The sequence below is a fragment of the Hylobates moloch genome, unplaced genomic scaffold, assembly GCF_009828535.3.
Source record: "Hylobates moloch isolate HMO894 unplaced genomic scaffold, HMol_V3 SCAFFOLD_13, whole genome shotgun sequence".
In the NCBI taxonomy this organism is placed as follows: Eukaryota; Metazoa; Chordata; class Mammalia; order Primates; family Hylobatidae; genus Hylobates; species Hylobates moloch.
Genome location: NW_026652288.1, coordinates 37,106,030 through 37,125,646, shown reverse-complemented (window position 1 = coordinate 37,125,646; position 19,617 = coordinate 37,106,030). Strand labels below are relative to the sequence as shown.

Sequence of the window (19,617 nt, the reverse complement as noted above, 5' to 3'; positions counted from 1 at the left end):
ACCAGTCAACCAAGAATTCTATATCCGGAATATTCTCTCTCAAAATATAGACAAAATAAAGAGAATTGCAGATAAGGACTGAAAGCCTTTGTTGCTAGCAGACTTTCTTAATAAGAAATATTAAAGTTCTTTAGGATGAAAGGTGATGGTCACTGGAATCCACACAAAGAAATAATGAGCACTGATTAAAGTCATTACATAGGTAAATAAAAGATAGTATACACTTTTACTTTTTTATTTTAACTGATTAAAGATAACTGCATAAAACCATAATTATACAATTGTATTATTTTGTTCATAATGTATAAAGTTGCAATTTGTGTCACATTCATCTCACTACGATAGCACCAAGGAAGGGAGCTATATTGGAGTAAACTTTCTGTATACTATTGATATTATTTTATTTATTTTGATTTTTAAAATTTTATTTCTAATTTTTTGTAGAGACAAGCTCTCACTATATTGCCCAGGCTGGTCGTGAACTCCTGGGCTCAGGCAATCCTTCCTCCTCAGCCTCCCAGAGTGCTGGGATTACAGGTGTGAGCCACTATGCCTGACGACTATTGTTATTATTTTAGCAATAATCCCAATTAGATTTTTTTAAGCTAAGATATACATTAGTTCTTTTTAAAAGCTGAAAACAGACGGAAAACAAAAGGATGGAAAAAGATACAAATAGATACCATACAAATGGTGATCAGAAGGGAACAGGAATGGTTATACTACCATCAAACAAAACAGACTTTCAAAATGTTACTAGAGAAAAAGAGAGAGATTCATTTAATGATAAAAGGGCAAGTTAATCAGAAAAATATAACTACAATGAACGCATATGCTCCTAAAAACAGGAGACTACATACATGAAAGGAAAACTGACAAAACTGAAGGGAGAAAATGACAGCTCAACAATAGAAGTTGGAGATTTTAACACTCTATTCTCAATACATATAACAACTAGACAGGAAATCTGCAAGGATATAGAAGACTTAAACAACACTACAAACTAGTTTGTCTTAACTGATGGTTGGTTGAACACTCAACCAACAATAAAATACATACTCAACATGCAACATTTTCTAAACTAAACAATATACTAGACCTATATATGGCAAATCATAATATTTTTTAAAAGTAAGTCATGCTAAGTATATTCTCTGACCACAGTGAAAATAAAATTAGAAATCAAATGCTGAGGAAATTTGGGAAATGCAAAAATATTTTGAAATTATTCAACACATTGCTAAGTACCCCATGGATCAAAGAATAAATTATAAGAGAAATTAGGATGTATTTTTTATTTTACTTCTTAAAAATAGAGATGGGGGTCTCACTATGTTGACCAGGCTGGTCTCAAACTCCTGGCCTCAAGCAACCCTCCTATCTTGGCCTCCCCAAATGCTGGGATTACCGGCAGGAACCATCGCACCTTACCTAGAATGTATTTTTAATAAAAACAAAAACAATCCAAATTTTTGGAGCAGCTAAATATGTTTTTATTTTTAGCTTTAAATGCCTATAGTGCTAGAAAAGAATAAACATGTAAAATCATTTGGTAGACTTCACCAGTGAAACCATGTAGTCTTTGGCTTTTCTTTGTTAGGAGGTATTAGATTACTATTCAGTCTCCTTACTGGTCATAGGTATATTCAGATTTTCTATTTCTTCATTATTGAGTCTTAGAAAGGTGTGCATTTCTAGAAACTTTTCCATTTTGTCTAGGTTATCAAATTTATTGGAATACCATTGTAAAAAGTACTCTTGAATAATGCTTTTTATTAGTATACAGTTGGTAGGAATGGAATGTTCCCTGTTTCATTTCTGATCCTAGTTATTTCAGTCTTTCTCTCCTAATCAATCTGCCTAATGGTTCTCAATTTTGTTGAGCTTTTCAAATAACCAACTCTTAATTTTACTAATTTTCTCTATTTTTTATTCTCTAATATGTTAATCTCAAGCCTAATATTTTCATTTCCTTCCTCCTACTAGCTTCAGATTTAGTTTCTTCTTATTTTCTAGTTTCTAATGGCATACAGTTAGGTTGCTGACTTGAAATCTTTCTTCTTTTTTAATGTAAACACTAACAGCTATAAAATTCCGTTAACCCTGCTTTTTCTGCATCCCATAAATTTGGTATGTTGTGTTTTCATTTTCATTTATCTCATTTTCATTTGTTTTGATTTCTTCTTTGATCCACTAGAGTGTGCTTAATTTTCATATACTTGTGGATTTTACAGTTTTACTTATGCTATTGAATTCTAGCTTCAATATTTTAACATTATGACTTCTTCTGTGGCCTAAGACATAGTTTATCCTGGATAATAATCCCCATGCACTTGAAGAAAATGTGCATTCTGCTATTGTTGAGTGGAAATGTTATGTATATATGTGTGTTAGGTCCATGGTTCAAGTCCCCTATTTCCTTATTTATCTTCTGTCCTGTTCTTCTACATATTATTAAAAGTAGTGTATTGAAGTCTCCTACTATAATTGCATAGATGTCTATTTCTTCCTTCAATTCTGTCAATGTTTCCTTCATATATTTTGGAGCTCAGGTGTTTAGTGTATATGTATTTGTAATTGATATATCTTCTTGGTAAGTTGACCCTTTTATTGTATATTCTTTGTCTCTTCTAACCTTTTTTAACTTATAGTATATTTTGTCTGATATTAATATAGCCATGCCCACTCTTTTTAATTGCTGTTTGCATGCAATATCTTTTTTCATCTTTTCACTTTCTTTTTGTTTGCTTTTTAGACGGAGTCTCGCTCTGTCACCCAGGCTGGAGTGCAGTGACACGATCTCGGCTCACTGCCAGCTCCGCCTCCTAGGTTCACGCCATTCTCCTGCCTCAGCCTCCTAAGTAGCTGGGATTACAGGCGCCTGCCACCAAGCCCGGCTAAGTTTTTGTATTTTCAGTAGAGACGGGGTTTCTCCATGTTGGTCAGGCTGGTCTAAAACTCCTGACCTCAGGTGATCCGCCTGCCTCGGCCTCCCAAAGTGCTGGGATTACAGGCGTGAGCCACTGTGCCCGGCCCATCTTTTCACTTTCAAACTATGTGTGTCCTTAGATCTAAAGTGACTTTCTTATAGATAGCATTTAGTTGGATTTCGTTCATTTATCGTCTGCCAGTCTATGTCTTTTGATTGCCAAGTTTGATCCATTTACATTTAAAGTAACTATTGATAAGGAATGACTTATTTTTGCCATGTTGTTGTTTTCTGTATGTATTATAGTTCACCCAGTCCCATATTTCTTTTCTTACTGCCTTCCTCTGTGTTGATTTTCTATAATAACACATTTAAATTTCTTTTTTATTCATTGTATTTTTGTTATTTTCTTAACGGCTGCTGTAGGGTTTATTATATACATCTTAGAATCAGCTTCAGAATAATACAAACTTGATCCCAGTGAGATATATAAATGTTATTTATATAGCTGTAATCTATCCTGCGTTTTAATTCTATTATTGTTCTACATTATTATGTCTACACATGCTACAGACTCAAAAATACATTATTACACTTATTCTGTATAGGTTTATGTCTATTAAGGATGGAATAGAGCATATATATATTTATATGGTATTTTTAATATATAGCTTTTTATTTACTATTTCTACTTCTTTTTTATTTGTTCCTGTGAATTCTAGTTACTATCATTTATCATTTCTTTACTCCAATACAACTCTGCTGTCATTTACTTCCTTTATGCTGCTATTGTCAAATATACTACATTTCCATGTCATATGGCCAATAATACAATTATGTACATATTGTATTATACAATTGCTTTTTAAATCTATTAAGAGAAAAAAGTAAAAGAAATGTGCATTTATGCTGCCTTTTATAATTACCATTTTGTGTGTGTGAGAGACAGAGTCTCACTTTGCTGCCCAGGCTGGAGTGAAGTGGCATGATCTCAGCTCACTGTAACCTCTGCCTCCTGGTTTCAAGCGATTCTCTTGCCTCACCTTCCGAGTAGTTGGGACTATAGGTGCATGCACCATGCCCAGATAATTTTTGTGTTTTTAGTAGAGATGGGGTTTTGCCATGTTGGCCAGGCTGGTCTTGAACTCCCAACCACAGGCAATCTGCCTGCCTTAGCCTCTCAAAGTGCTGAGATTCCAGGCGTGAGCCACTGTGCCTGGCTATAATTACCTTTAATTATAAATATTAATTTTGTTCTTTTTAAAAATGTGATTTTAAATTTTCATGTGTTTTACTTGCTTTCAACATTAATAACTTTTTTTTTTTTTTTACAATTTCTCATATGGCAGATCTGGGAGGGCTTTGTTTCACCTTTTTTTTGAAGGCAGCATTACTAGAAATAAGATCATGGTTGACAAAGCTTTTGTCCTTTGAGTACTTTGAATGTATCATCCCACTGCCTTCATCCCCTCCATTGTTTCTGATGAGAAGTTTGCTGTTAATCTATTGGGGTACCCTTGTGGCACATTGTTTTTCTCTTACAGCTTTCAACATTTTCTTTCACTTTTAACATTTTTATTATGATGTGTCTGTTTGTGGACATGTTTGCATTCATTCTGTTCACAGTTTGTTGAGATGCTTGTGAGTGTAGATTAATGTTTGTTCAACAAATTGTGGATGTTTTTAGCCATTATTTCTTTGAATATTTTTGTGCTTCTCTTTCTCCTCACCTTATGGTATTCTCATTACATGTACATTGGTGTACTGAAAGGCATCCTGAATTTCTCTGAGGCTCTGTTTATATTTCTTTGTTCTATTTTCTCATCCTATTTCTTCATTTTCTTATTCTATTTTCTAATAGGAAGATGGAATTGAGGTTGCATAATTTCTATTGATCTATTTGAAAGTTTTCTAATTCTTCTGCCAGCTCAACCTTATTTAGCCCTTCTAATGATTTTTTTATATTGGTTATTATAGTCTTCAACTCCAGAATTTACATTTGGTTCATCTTATGATTTCCTTTATTGATATTCTTTATTTGATGAGACATTATCTTTATATTTTCCCTTACTGCTGTGAAGATATATATAATGGCTACCTTGAAGTTTTTGTCTTTTAAATCTGATATCTGTTCCCTGTCAAAGGCCATTTCTGTTGCCTGCTTTTTTCCTGTTTATAAGTTGAACATTTCAGTTTCTTTGTAGGTCTTACAATTTCTTGTTGATAAGTGGACATATTAGGTAACATACTATAGCCATTCTGGATAATGATTCCCTGTCCCCTTCTTCAGAGTGGTTTTTGTTGTTGTTCTTCAGAGTGGTTTTGTTTGTTTTGTTTTGTTGTTATTTGTTTTCTGTTTTGACTAAGCTATTTTAGTGAAATAGTTTGCAGTGGGAAGCATTTTGTTGTTCTTCAGAGGGTGCAGCCTTGGACATAAGCAGAGTTACCCGTAGTTGTTTTGTGTTTTCACTAAGCTATTTTAATGAAATAGCTTGTAGTGGGAAGCATTTTGTTGCTCTTCAGAGAGTACAGCCTTGGACATACACAGAGTATACCCTGGCATGATTTTAAACAGGAGTCTCTTTGACCATCTTTCCCTGATCTCTCTGTTAAGATGTTTGTCTCCTTTGGTATTATTTCTAGCCCACTAGGCTCCACTGGCTTCTGTCCGATCACCCTACTGTTCTCAACAAGTCCTTGGAGCATTAATTACTAAGCAGTTTGGTAGAATTTAAGCCAAGCAGGGCTAGTTTTTGAGGCCAGTCTTTAAGGTTTCTTTTCACCTTAGGAGGGCTCCTTAGCTGTGTCTTCCCCTGGAATTATCTGATTAACTAGCTGATTTACGGTTCATGTTGTTTTTAATTAAGGGAAGTTTTGACACTGATTCAAATAAATTCCATTCTTCTCGAGAGAGCTTCAGAGCTCTATTCTTATAGACCGTCTCTCCCTCTGGACAAAATCTCTGAACCACCATTCTGGGCAATGGGCTGGGTGGTAGCCATCTTGTTTCTCTTGTTGTGAAACCTCTGCCTTACAAGTGAGCTGAGGCAAAGGCAATCAGGGCCCAAATCTGAGTTCACTGTGCCTGGGTAGAGCTTCCAAACTATGGGTGGGAGCGGGGGAAGCAATGGAGCCCCAAGCCTCTTAGTTGCATCACCAGGAATTTAGCCTCTTCAACTGAGAGGAGGTGGGAATGAGAATCCCTGGAAGCCTGACCCTCCTGTCGTTATAAAACTTGATTGAGAGCTGGAGCCGCATAATCTTGGCAGCATCCACCCAGTGTGAAGCTTCCATCAAACTGAGCTATGAAGACAAGAAGAGAGTGGGCTGTGTCTTAAATACCACGAATTCTCACTGCTCTTACCAAGTTTTAGTAGACTTTGTTGTTAGATATTTCATTCTCTATATACTGTTTACACTCTTTTAGACCTCAAATAGTAAGGTTTTTACAATAGTTTTTGGGGTTTTTTTTTTTGCCACTTTTACTTGTCTTGCTGATAAATGAGCCTGCAGAGTCTCCCTATCCTGTTATCCAGAAGTGGAACTTCATACAGTCATCTAACAATCGTTTAGCATTTTCTGTCATCTCATTTTGGAGAATCATAGATGTGGCAGAAATACATATTCTTGAAGAAAAAAATGTCTCCCTTACAGGTACTGTGGTTTTAATAGGGTGTGGGTTACAGAACCTAGAAGAATATATTGACTATTCTTAGTCTTAATATATGACAATCAAGGTGTATCATTTAAGATTAAATTTGGTTGTGAGTAAAATAGTAAAACTGCACCAAATTAAAGTGGATAAAACAAGATAAGATTAATTTCTCTGTCACAAAATATGGATGTACGCCTGATATTGTGGCCTTGCTCCAAACCAATCATGAATTCTTCCACTGCTGGCATCAGAATGGTATAAGCTCTCAGGCTTACACAGAACTGGGAAAAATTGTAAAGAATTTCTGGATATCCTTCACCCAGATTTCTCAAGTATTAATATATTAAGCCAGCTGTGTTTTAAGAGAGGTTTCTAGAACTGCCAAAATATTCACTTACATCCTACTGGCCCTAAGTCATGTCACATGACAACATCTTGGAAACATAAATGCGGTCCTTACTCTAGATAGTCATAGCCAACTGTTAATAAAAATTACTAGTTCTATAATCCTGGACTCTAATCTATAATAACAGACTCTGACCCGCTGGGGAATCCAAGGAGAAAGTTTCACTTTCAGCAATTACAAATAACCACAGTGAAACCCTAGAGACCACACTTGTGCAGAAGACTTAGAAATGGAATGGTATCCTAGAAATTAGAACACACAGGTCTCTCATCCCCCATACTGCAAACTGGATTATCATAATACCCTATAAAAGGATGACAGAAGGCCGGGCGCGGTGGCTCATGCCTGTAATCCCAGCACTTTGGGAGGCCGAGACGGGCAGATCACGAGGTCAGGAGATCGAGACCATCCTGGCTAACACGGTGAAACCCCGTCTCTACTAAAAAAAAAAAAAAAAAAAAAAATACAAAAAAAATTAGCCGGGCATGGTGGCGGGTGCCTGTAGTCGCAGCTGCTCAGGAGGCTGAGGCAGGAGAATGGCATGAACCCGGGAGGTGGAGCTTGCAGTGAGCCGAGATCACGCCACTGCACTCCAGCCTGGGCGAGAGAGTGAACTCCGTCTCAAAAAGAAAAGGATGACAGAAATCTTCTGTCCAGTTTTTTTCTGGGGAATCTATGAACATTCAAAATATTATCTATTGTCGGCTGGGTGAGATGTCTCACACCTGTAATCCCAGCACTTTGGGGTCTGAGGCGGGCTGATCACTTGAGGTTAGGAGTTCATGACCAGCCTGGCCAACATGCTGAAAGCTGTCTCTACTAAAAATACAAAAATCAGCTGGGTGTGGTGACAGGCACCTGTAATCCCAGCTACTTGGGAGGCTAAGGCAGGAGAATTGCTTGAACCTGGGAGGCGGAGGTTGTGGTGAGCCACAACTGCACCATTGCACTCCAGCCTGGGCAATAAAAGCAAAACTCCATCTCAAATATCAATCTATCTATCTATCTATCTATCTATCTATCTATCTATCTATCTATTATCCATTGTTGAATGTTCTTCATAACACTGCTCAGAAACACCATGACAAATTTGAATCAGACCAATATCTCCAAAAATGGGCAAGTGGATTAATGTGTCATTTCAGGAAGGCCCTAGCAGGAGATAAACTTCTCAGCTATCACCATACATAAAACCTTATAATTCAATAAAATATCAAATGCAAACAAGAGCAGATCATAGAAATGTAAGTTGAGAAAAATCAGAGTGAACTTCTGACCTTACGATGACATTTTCTACTCTGAAACTATTAAAAGAATTCTAACAAAAGCAGCATCTTTTTTCCATACCTGTAACTGCCATGTGCACCCATAGCAGCCAGATTTCTTGGTCTCTAAGGCTCTTTTCCTCTAAATAGAACCAGGACGCCCTACGAGGGTAGTGAATCATGGGTTGATTCCATGACTCAGGACAAGAGGCATGGGGGACATGGACCAACAAAGAAGGATCAGTCTAAAACATCTTCCTAGGACCTGAACACAATATTCGTTTAAAAAGTGAAAAGAAAAAAAGAAGTCAAAAAAACAAATGTAACTGGACTCCTACTGGCTACACATCAAATTATCATAATTACTACAGATGCTTCTCAACTTACGACAAAGTTATATCCAAATAAACCCATCACAAATTGAAAACCTCATATGCCAAATGTGTATTTATGACCTACAATATTTTCAACTTAACATAGCCCCATCTTAATTTGAGGAGCATACTCTGACTGAGTATGTCTTAGTCCATTCTGTGTTGCTATAAAAGAATATCTGAGGCTGGCTGATTAATAAAGAGGTTTATTTGGCTCACTGTTCTGCAGAATGTACAAGAATCATGGTGCAGCATCTGCTTCTGCTAAGGGTCTCAGGCTGCTTCCACTCATGGCAGATGATGAAGGGGGGGCCAGTGTATGCAGACATCACATGTCAAGAGAGAAAACAAGAGGGTGAGGGAGGAGGTGCCAGGTTCTTTTGAACAACCAGCTCTCACAAAAACGAACAGAGTGATAGCTCACTCACCCCTCAATCCAGAGAGGGCATTAATTTATTCATGAGGGATCTTCCGCCATGACCCAAACACCTTCCATTAGGCCCCACCTCCAACACTGAGATCAAACTTCAATGTGAGATTTGGAGGGGCAAATATCCAAACTATAGCAACATACCACTTTTGCACCATCATAAAGCTGAGAAATTGTTAGTTGACATTGTTGGGGACCATCTCTATAATAGCTCATTGGAACAAGTCTGTTAAAAATCATGTTCATACTGATACACAAAACGTAATTATCATACATCTAGTATCATGTCACACTCAAAAGATAAATGGTTATAAATTTTACAAAAAGAGGCTGCAGTTAGGAATGTTTAATTTACTGTTGACAGTAGGTGAGAAAGAACTGTTCATATGCCTTTTTTCCACCAACTTGATGTCTGTTTAGAAGGTATAGTTACCTATTTGTATTGATCTGTAAAAGCAAGATGGAACAAATACAGAGAAGTTTGAGTAAGCCAGACACTTTTGGAAGGGGCAGTGTACTAGAAATGGGAAAAATGTATCCATATTAACGGCTACTTATAACTCCTATGAATCAGGTGAAAGGAGGTCCAAATAAAAATCAGTGCTAGGGAGTGAAGGTCAGACTCACAAACCAAATAAATGAAATATTCAATACATTTCACAGTAAGAAAATACCCCAATGCCCTAATGAAAAAGAATAAAAACACATACTCGATCCTCTTCTCCTAGGAGATGAAATATATTGTTTTAAAAATGAGTTACTCCAGTAAGATATGAATAGCAATACATAAATATATAATAAACGTAACAGACCAGTTAGATATATAATAGACAACAGATTAAATACTGCTGACTAAGCACAACTTAAGGGGATTATATAATTAAATGTATCCAAAAAAAACCATTATTTAATTGACCTGTCACTTTCTAATACATCTTTGTTACTAAAAATTTAAGCAACTTAGTAACCATGACTCTGGGTCATCCGATATCATACTGTGGTTCAAGGTCCAGCAATCTTCTGTTTCTTTGATTGTATTTCCTTGTTTCAGGACAGGTAAAAATGTTAATAGCATAATAAAGACCAAACTGTCCAATTACCAAAACCCTGAAGCAGCAACAATGTCAAAGAATTACAAATAAAAGGAATAAGAATTTTTTTGAAAAGCAACTAAAATTGAGAAAATTCTTTTTGTAAGTGAATTCAGTATGTTCACTGAGCTTGTAAGCAAGGAAATATTCTATGGATGCCTTCTCTGCTTTTAAAAGTAGTAGGTGATTTTTAAATTTTTACATACTTGGTTTGTAACTTTCGCAAATATTTTAAAGTGTTTTATTATGTTTGCAAAGGGACTGTGACTTCCAACTTAGAAATCCCAAGATTGCATGATGATAGAGTTTCACTGGAAGGCCTCCAGGGATCTTTCTTTTATGACAATTCTTAATGAGACACCAGAATGTGCAATGACCCATAAATGAGTTGTGCTGGGTTAATACCCAGGGAATCTGTTGAGTTCAAAAAAGAAAGTCAAAGAGAATCAATACGAAAAAGATGAAACTGGAAATAAAAAATAGGAACATGAGACTAGAAAGCCAGGTTTTAAATAGCCTCGTTTTATAAGATTTATAAGATCATTGCATTAATAAAACCTGAAAAATGTTTAGAAAATTATAACTTTACTTATGATTATAGATGCAATTAAATGTTAAGAAATAGAATTAAGTAGTCTATCAAAAGCATAATAATCTGATAAGGGTATGTATATTCACAAAAAGAAGAAAGCTATCAATATAAATTATCATTTTATAGATTTTTAAATGTACTGGAATAAAATCACAAAGGATTATTATTGATTTTTTAAAAAGTTAATCTCTCTAATTCATGATGCCACAATGGTAGCATGTTTTATAGCTTGATTTAAAGGCTTAATTTTTTTCAAAGTTTATCAACATGTACCAGCCATGATGTATAGGTGCTGATGATAAATGCTGAACAAAAACAAGGTTCCAGACAAAACAATCTTGGCTCCCTGAATAAACTAGAGGGTGCTAATTTTATACTGAGTATACTGTCAGCCTTATCACACAAGTTGACTTATGTTGACACCTTAATGGCATTCATTTTTGAATAGTCTATTTCAATTTTCATTTTGTATTCAATCCACAGCTAAAATACACATGACTATAAATATTCAGAGGTCAAAGTCTCTCCATAGATTATTTACCCACTACAAATTAGATCTTTACAATGGACTTATGGCAGTTACAAGCTTACCCAAATGATCAAACTTAGTTTCACTAATGCAAGGACCTGTACTTAAATGTTTTCTGACAGTAAAACATGACATACAAATAGCCTACAAAGTATTCTTCCCCAAAATGTTTAATCTGACCTAACAGAGCCTCTGGACTCACTCAAATTCCCTTGTACAGAATATGCAACAAAGAGAACAAGGCTAAATGACACCATAAAGAAAGAAATCTAAACACATAGTCAACTTTCCTGGGCTAGTCAAAATTCAATCTCATTTTTTAAGAATGAGGAGATGGACCAGGCCTTTTCAAAACTATCAAGCAGATAGTCAGGGCCTGTGAAGTGTGCCAAAGAAATAATCCCCTGCACTGCAGGCCATACATTTCAATCCCTGTATCTTTAACCTCCTTGTTAAATTTGTCTTTTCCAGAATCAAAGCTGTAAAGCTACAAATAGTTCTTCAAATGGAGCCCCAGATGCAGTCCATGACTAAAATCTACCATGGACCCCTGCACCGCCCTGCTAGCCCATGCTGCAATGTTAATGACATCGAAGCCACCTCTCCCGAGGAAATCTCAACTGCACAACCTCTACTACACCCCAATTCAGCAGAAAGCAATTAGAGTGGTTGTTGGCCAACCTCCCCAATAGCACTTGGGTTTTCCTGTTGAGAGGGGGGACTGAGAGACAGGACTAGCTGGATTTCCTAGGCCGATTAAGAATCCCTAAGCCTAGCTGGGAAGGTGGCCACATCTACCTTTAAACACAGGGCTTGCAACTTAGCTCACACCCGACCAATCAGGTAGGAAAGAGAGCACACTAAAATGCTAATTAGGCAAAAACAGGAGGTAAAGAAATAGCCAATCATCTATTGCCTGAGAGCACAGCGGGAGGGACAATGATCAGGATATAAACCCAGGCATTCCAGCTGGCAACGGCTACCCTCTTTGGGTCCCCTCCCTTTGTATGGGAGCTCTGTTTTCACTCTATTAAATCTTGCAACTGCAAAAAAAAAAAAAAAAAAAAAAAAAAAAAAAAGAATGAGGAGAAATGTTCTAGGTCAGTGGCTCTCTAACTCTGGTTGGTATCACAATCACCTGGAGAAATAATAAAAAACAGAGAGGCCCAGACTTATAAGCTAGGGCTTAAGCCTCTGTAGCTTTACTAAGTTCCACTGTTGATTCTAATACCTACCAAAATTCGAGAGCCTACATTCATAGGATTTCCAGGCTACAACATACTAAAGAGAGATAACCAAATGCAATGCAGATTCTGCAATGGATTCTCCTTTGAATATGAATAGCTGTAAAAGATGGTTTGGAAGCCAATGAAGAAATCTGAAAACGGAATGATATTACAGAATTATGAATACTTTCCTTAAGGGTAATTATGGTACAATGGCTATATGATATTGTATTTATGTTTGGTTGATACACATGTTGATTAAATAAAGGGTAAAGTATCATGATGTCTAAAACTTATTCTCAATGGTACAACAAATATACAGAAAATAAAAGTGCAAATTGTTAACAATTTTGAATCTAGGTTGGGGTGTATGATTGTATATTTGACTATTCTTTCAAAACCCACAACAAGTATCAACTAGGTTTACCATCTTTTATGGGCAGGATTTGTGGTATCCCAAAGCAATTACAATAGTAACATCAAAAATCACTGGTCATTGATCACCATGATAGATATATAACAATGAAAAAGTTTGAAATATTCTGAGAATTACCAAAATGTGACATAAAGACATGAAATGCACAAATGATGTTGGGAAAATGGGCCTGATCGTCTTGCTTTCCACAGGGTTGCCACAAACCTTCAGTTTGTATAAAACACAATAACTGCAATGCACAATTCAGCGAGGTATGCCCGTATCTGGTAAATTATTTCATAGGGAGTATATTGTGAACATGACAACTACCCTATATTCCTCACTCAAAGACTTTCTCACAAGAATTATCTTCTCCGAACTCTAAGGTATTTAGTGTGGCTATAAAACGCCCCACATTCCTTATACTCAAAGATTTCTCGGAAGTATGAATACTCAGAAGTTGAGCAAATCCCAGGCCATGATGAAAGTTCTTCACACATTCTTTTATGTTCACAAGATTTCTCATCAATATGAGCTCTCTGGTGTTGAGTAAATTTTTCATACACAGTGAAGCCTTGTCCACACTCCTTATAGTCACAAAATTTTTAACTATTATGAATTTTCTGATGTTGAGACAGCTGATCATCCACAGTAAATGCTTTCCCACATTCCTTATATTATAGGGTTTCTCACCAGTATGAATTTTAACATGTTGAACAATGTTTGAGCTACAACTAAAGGTCTTCCCACATTCTGTACATTCACAGGGTTTCATACCAGTATGAATTCTTTGATGTGCAGTCAGGACCAAACTAAATCTGAAAGTTTTCCCACCCTCCTTACATTCATAGTTTCTCACCAGTATGAATACTGTGATGTTGAATAAGGTTTGAGCCACTACTGAAGGCCTTCCCACATTTCTCAAATTCAAATGGCTTCTCGCCAGTATGAATGACCTGAAGTCCAGCAAGCTGTGTCAGAAAACTGAAGGCCTTTCCACATTCTTTACATTCAAAGGGTTTTTTTTTTACCAATATGAATTCGGTAATGTTAAATAAGTTGGTAATGATATCTAAAGGTCTTCCTCCACTCTTGCATACAAAGAGTTTCTCACTGGAATGAATTTTCTGATGCTGAGTAAGGTTTGAACCACAACTGAAGCCTTTCCCACACCCCTTACATTCACATGGTTTTACACCAGCATGAATACTCTGATGTTGAACATGGTTTGAGACACCATTAAAGGACTTTCCACATTCCTTACATTCAAGATAGCTTCTCACCTGTGTGAATGTTCTTATGGCGATTAAGCTGGGTGGGAAGACTAAAAATCTTTCCACATTCCTTGCATTCAAAGGGTTTCTCACCAGTATGCAATTTCTGATGTCGAACAAGTTGCATATGAAGTCGAAAGGCTTTCCCACACTCCTTACATTCGAAGGGTTTCTCACCAGTATGCAATTTCTGATGTCGAATAAGGTGCATATGAAGTCGAAAGGCTTTCCCACATTCCTTACATTCAAAGGGTTTCTTTCCGGTATGAATACTTCGATGTTGATTAAGATTTGAACCACGACGAAAGAATTTCCCACATTCCTTACATTCAAATGGTTTCTCACCTGTGTGAGTTTTCTGATGTTGGGAAAGTTGTAGGTAAAGTCTAAAAGCCTTCCCACACTCCTTACATTCATGGGGCTTCTCACCAGTGTGAATACTCTGATGTTGAACAAGGCTTGAGCCACGATTGAAGGCCTTCCCACAGTCTTGACATTCAAATGGCTTGTCACCAGTATGAATTCGAGAATGTTCAATAAGTTGGCAATGATATCTAAAGGCCATCTCACATTCCCTACATACAAAAGGTTTCTCATTGGAATGAATTTTCTGATGCTGAATAAGGTGTGCACCACGATTAAAGCCTTTCCCACACTCCTTACATTCATATGGTTTTACACCAGAATGAATACTCTGATGTTGAACAAGGTTTGAACTACGATTAAAGGACTTCCCACATTCCTTACATTCAAACAGTTTCTCACCTGTGTGAATGTTCTTATGGCGATTAAGCAGGGTAAGAAGACTAAAGGCCTTTCCACATTCGTTACATTCAAAAGGTTTCTCACCAGTATGAAATTTCTGATGTCGAGTAAATTGTATGTGAAGTCGAAAGGCTTTCCCACACTCCTTACATTCAAAGGGTTTCTCTCCAGTATGAATACTCTGATGCTGAATAAGATTTGCACTACGACTAAAGTATTTCCCACATTCCTTACATTCATACGGTTTATGTGTATTGCAAATAAGAGAAGCATGAGGAGTATAAGTAGACAGTTTTTCATAGCTGATCATCTTTTGATTGATATGTCTTTCTTGATATCCCTGTAGTCCCTCAAATCTTCTATATTCTGAGTCATTTCTAAAATAAAAGGCCTCAAGGCCAAGAGTTGTACTTATTTGCTTTATAACCTGTTCAGGTAAATTTACTTCAGAGGTATCATTTTCTGGAGATATTTTCTCAGGTCCATATTTTGACTCCAAATCTGAAAGAAATGAAGAAAGCAAACCTATTTTATTTTCCTATAACACACATGCATACAAAGTCCTTTCATCAACTGAAACCATCAATTCAAACCAATAAAACCTATATTGGTTTTATTAGCCAAAACCAACAAAGTTGGTAGATAGAACCTTTCTCATATCACTTCCGTTTCCAGTGGAAGCAAATGCACACCTGAACCAGCCTGGTTATGTACATGTAAAAATTGTAAAATGAACCACAGAAGGTTGAACCTAACTAGGTTGACTATCGGTTGAAACATACTCATATGTTATATAGGACTTAAGACCATGAGACCCATAGCTTCATAGACAGTAATTAGAATGTCCAGGATACAATCCAAATATACTGGCATATACAAGAAAATTTCAACTCACATTGGAAAAGAAAATCAACAGCAGCATTCTGCCAGGGGCCTGGGGATCACCCCATCCCTGCTTAACACAAGAACTAGCACATACAACTGGGGGGCCTAAGGTCAAGTCCACCAGAGCCAGCTCTGTGCCTAAGTCCCCAAGCACACCATCTGGGGACCTGGAGATCACCCTGATCCATCTACCACCTTTGCTACCTAAGCACTCATCACAGAGGCCTGAGGTCGGACCCATACAACCTGCTGCTACCTCCACAACCGGCACCCACCTGTACTCACAACCGGAAGTTCTGGGGACTGGCCCACCCAGCCCATCACAGTCACCTCCAACACCAAGCACTTACTGCTTGGGAGCCAGAAGGTTGTCCTGTTCACTACTACTACCATCACCCATGTCACGCTTGCTGCCCAAGAGTCCAAGAACCCATCCACCTACCCATCATACCACTACCATTGCCAGCACCATCCAAACTATGAGGAGGCCAAAGAATCAATGTGCCTAGACACACTAATACTAGTACCAGCATACACTACCCTGGGGCCTCAAAACAGGCATGTCTGGACTGCCACTGCCACCACCAGAGCCCAAGGACTTGCCTACCTAGTGTCCTTGCGCTAGGCCATTCTTGCATTAAAGGAATACCTGAGACTGGGTAATTTATGAAAAAATGAGTATTAACTGGCTCATGGTTCTGCAGGTTGTACAAGCATGGCACTGGCATCTGCTCAGCTTCTGGGGAGGCCTCAGGGGGCTTTTACTCATAAAAGAAGGCAATGCAGGACAAAAAATGTCACACAGCAAGAGAAGGAGCAAGAGAGAGAACAAGGAGAAGTGCCATATACTTTTAAACAACCAGGTCTTGCAAGAACTCACTTACTATTGTGAGGATAGCACCAAGGGGATGGTGCTAAGCCACTCATGAGAAATCAACTTCCATGATCCAATTACCTTCCACCAGGCCCCATCTCCAACACTGGGGATTACATTTCAACGTCAGATTTAGAGAGGAAAATATCTAAACTGTATCACTCCTCATCCCCAATAAAACTTCACCATACCCTCCACTAACCATCACAACCAAAGCCAATGAAGAAATCAGACACCAATGACACTGTTTACAGCCAAAAAAAAAAAAAACATAACACTACTGCACACACCCAGAATCAAAGCAAAAATGCCCTATCCAAACCTATTAACCACAGATACATCTTTAGGAAAAAAGCCTCCCCTACAAAAGCAAATTCAAAAAAATGAGAATAAATACAGGAAATAACAAAAAAAAAAAAAAGAAGGAAACATGACATCTCCACAGGAACATAATAATTCTCCAGAAACATTCCAATGGGGGAAAAATGCTATATCCTAGCAAAAGAATTCAAAATAATTATATTAAAGAAGCTAAGTGAGATACAAGAGAATTTGGAAGAACAATACAAAGAAATCAGAAAAAAAAAAAAAAACCCTCAGGATAGGAAGAAATTTATCAATTTCATTATAAAAAAGAACCAAACAGAAATTCTGAAACTGAGTAATTCATTGAATAAAATATAAAATACATTCAAAATCTTCAACAACAGACTAGATCAAGTAGAAGACTCTCAGAACATAAAGCTAATTCTTTTGAAATAACCCAGTCAGACAAAAAATAGAAAAACAAAAAAGGAAGAAGAAACAAAGACCCTATATGGGACATCATAAAACAACCAAATATTTGAAATTTTGAGGTCCCAGAGATGAAGAGAAAAAATAAAGGAAAGAAAATCTCTTTAATGAAATAACAGCTGGAAACTTTCCATTTCTAGCAAGAGATGTAGACATCCAGATACACAAAGCTCAAAGATACCCAAATAGATAACAACACAAAAAGATCTTCTCCATGGCACATTATGGTCAAAATACAAGTCAAAGACAAAGAGACAATACTAAAAACAGCAAGAGAAAAGCATCTAGTCACTTACAAGGGAACTCTCATCAGCCGAACAGCAGATTTCTCAACAGAAAGAAATGAGAGAGAATGAAATGATATATTCAAAGTGTTGAAAGAAAAAACTTGCCAGTCAAGGATACTATCCTCAGCAAATTATAAAACATAAATGAAGAAGAAGTAATCTTTCCCAGACAAAAGCTGAGGGCAGACCAGCTCTACAAGATATGCTTAAGAGTCCTACACCTAGTAGTGAAAGAATATCTACCATTGTGAAAACACACAAAATTATAAAACCCACTGACACAGCAAACACACAAATAAGCAGAAAGAATTCAAATGTTACCCCTATAGAAAACAACCAAATCACAATGATAAAAAATAAAAGAGAAAAAAAGGAACAAAGGATATACAAATCAACTAGAAATCAATTAATAAAATGACAAGAATAAGCCCTCACACATCAGTAATCACACTGAATGTAAATGGATTAAACTTTTCATCTAAAAGATATAGATGGAATGGATTTTTTAAAAAGTGACCCAATTATATGCTGCCAACAGACTCATCTCGCTGGTAAAGACACATATGGATTGAAAGTAAAGGAATGGTAAAAGATATTCCATGCAAATGGAAACCAAAAGTGAGCAGGAATAGCTATATTTATATCAGACAAAGATTTTAAGTCAAAAGCGGCAAAAAAGAGACAAAGAAGATCACTGTATAACGATAAAGCAATCAATTCTGTAAGAGGATATAATAATTCTAAACATACTATAATCCCAACACCAGAACACCCAGATATATAAGGTGAATATTATTAGATCAAAAGGGAGAGAGATGTACTCCAGTGCAATAATCGTTGGGGATTTCAACACCCCACTCTGAATTAGACAGATCATCTAGATAGAAAATTAACAAGGAACATTGGATTTAAACTTCACATTAGACAAAACAGGCCTAACAGACATCTACTGAACATTTCATCAAATAGCTACAGAATACACATTTTCTTATTAGCACACAGAACATTCTCTAGGATAGACCATATGTTAGGATGCAATTCTTAACAAATTCTTCAAAACCAAAATTATATCAAGTCTCTTCTCAGACATGGAATAGAACAAGAAATCAGTAACAAGGGGAACTTTGGAAACTGTACAACACATGGAAATTAAACAACCTGCTCCTACATAACCACTGGGTCAAGAAAGAAATTAAGGAGGAAATTAAAAAATTTCTTGAAACACATGAAAATCAGAATACAACACACCAAAACCTATGGGATACAGCAAAAGCACTGCTAAGAGCGAAGTTGATGGCAATAAGCACCTACATTGAAAAAGTAGAAACATTTCAAATAAACAATCTAATGAAATCAGGGCAGAACTAAATAAAATACAGGCTAAATAATACAAAAGATCAATGAAATGAAAAGTTGTTTTTTAAAAAACATAAATAAAATTAATAAACCACTAGCTAGACTAACCAAGAAGAAAAGAGAAGAAATAAGCAAAATCAGAAATAAAAAAGGAGATATTACCACTGACACCACAGAAACAGAAAAGATCATTGAAATAGAAAAGCTGAACAGACCGATAATGAGTAATGAGATTGAATCAGTAATAAAATGTCGCCCAAAAAAGAAAACTCCAGGACTGATGGCTTTACTGCTGAATTCTATCTACCAAACTCTCAAAGAACTAATATACCAATTCTCCTCAAACTATTCCAAAAAATTTCAGAGAAGGGAATTCTCCTTAACTCTTTCTATGAAGCTGGCATACCATGAAACCAAAACCAGACAAGGAAGAAACAAAAAAAAAGAAAATAGTTCTAACCTAGTCACA

The 19,617-nt window shown here is 36.6% G+C and overlaps 2 protein-coding genes across 4 annotated transcripts in view; both read right to left on the bottom strand.

Annotated features, from left to right (window-relative positions):
- LOC116480685 (zinc finger protein 780B) overlaps positions 1-19,617 on the bottom strand; it is a 60,492-nt gene that overhangs the window by 30,329 nt on the left and 10,546 nt on the right. The gene's annotated exons all lie outside the window — the stretch shown is intronic.
- LOC116480687 (zinc finger protein 780A) overlaps positions 12,338-19,617 on the bottom strand; it is an 84,134-nt gene continuing 76,854 nt past the window's right edge. The window contains 4 exon segments of the mRNA XM_058427054.1: positions 12,338-13,588; positions 13,591-13,763; positions 13,765-13,936; positions 14,193-15,452. Of these exon segments, the coding sequence (XP_058283037.1) occupies positions 13,518-13,588; positions 13,591-13,763; positions 13,765-13,936; positions 14,193-15,452 (1,676 nt within the window). The 3' untranslated portion in view covers positions 12,338-13,517.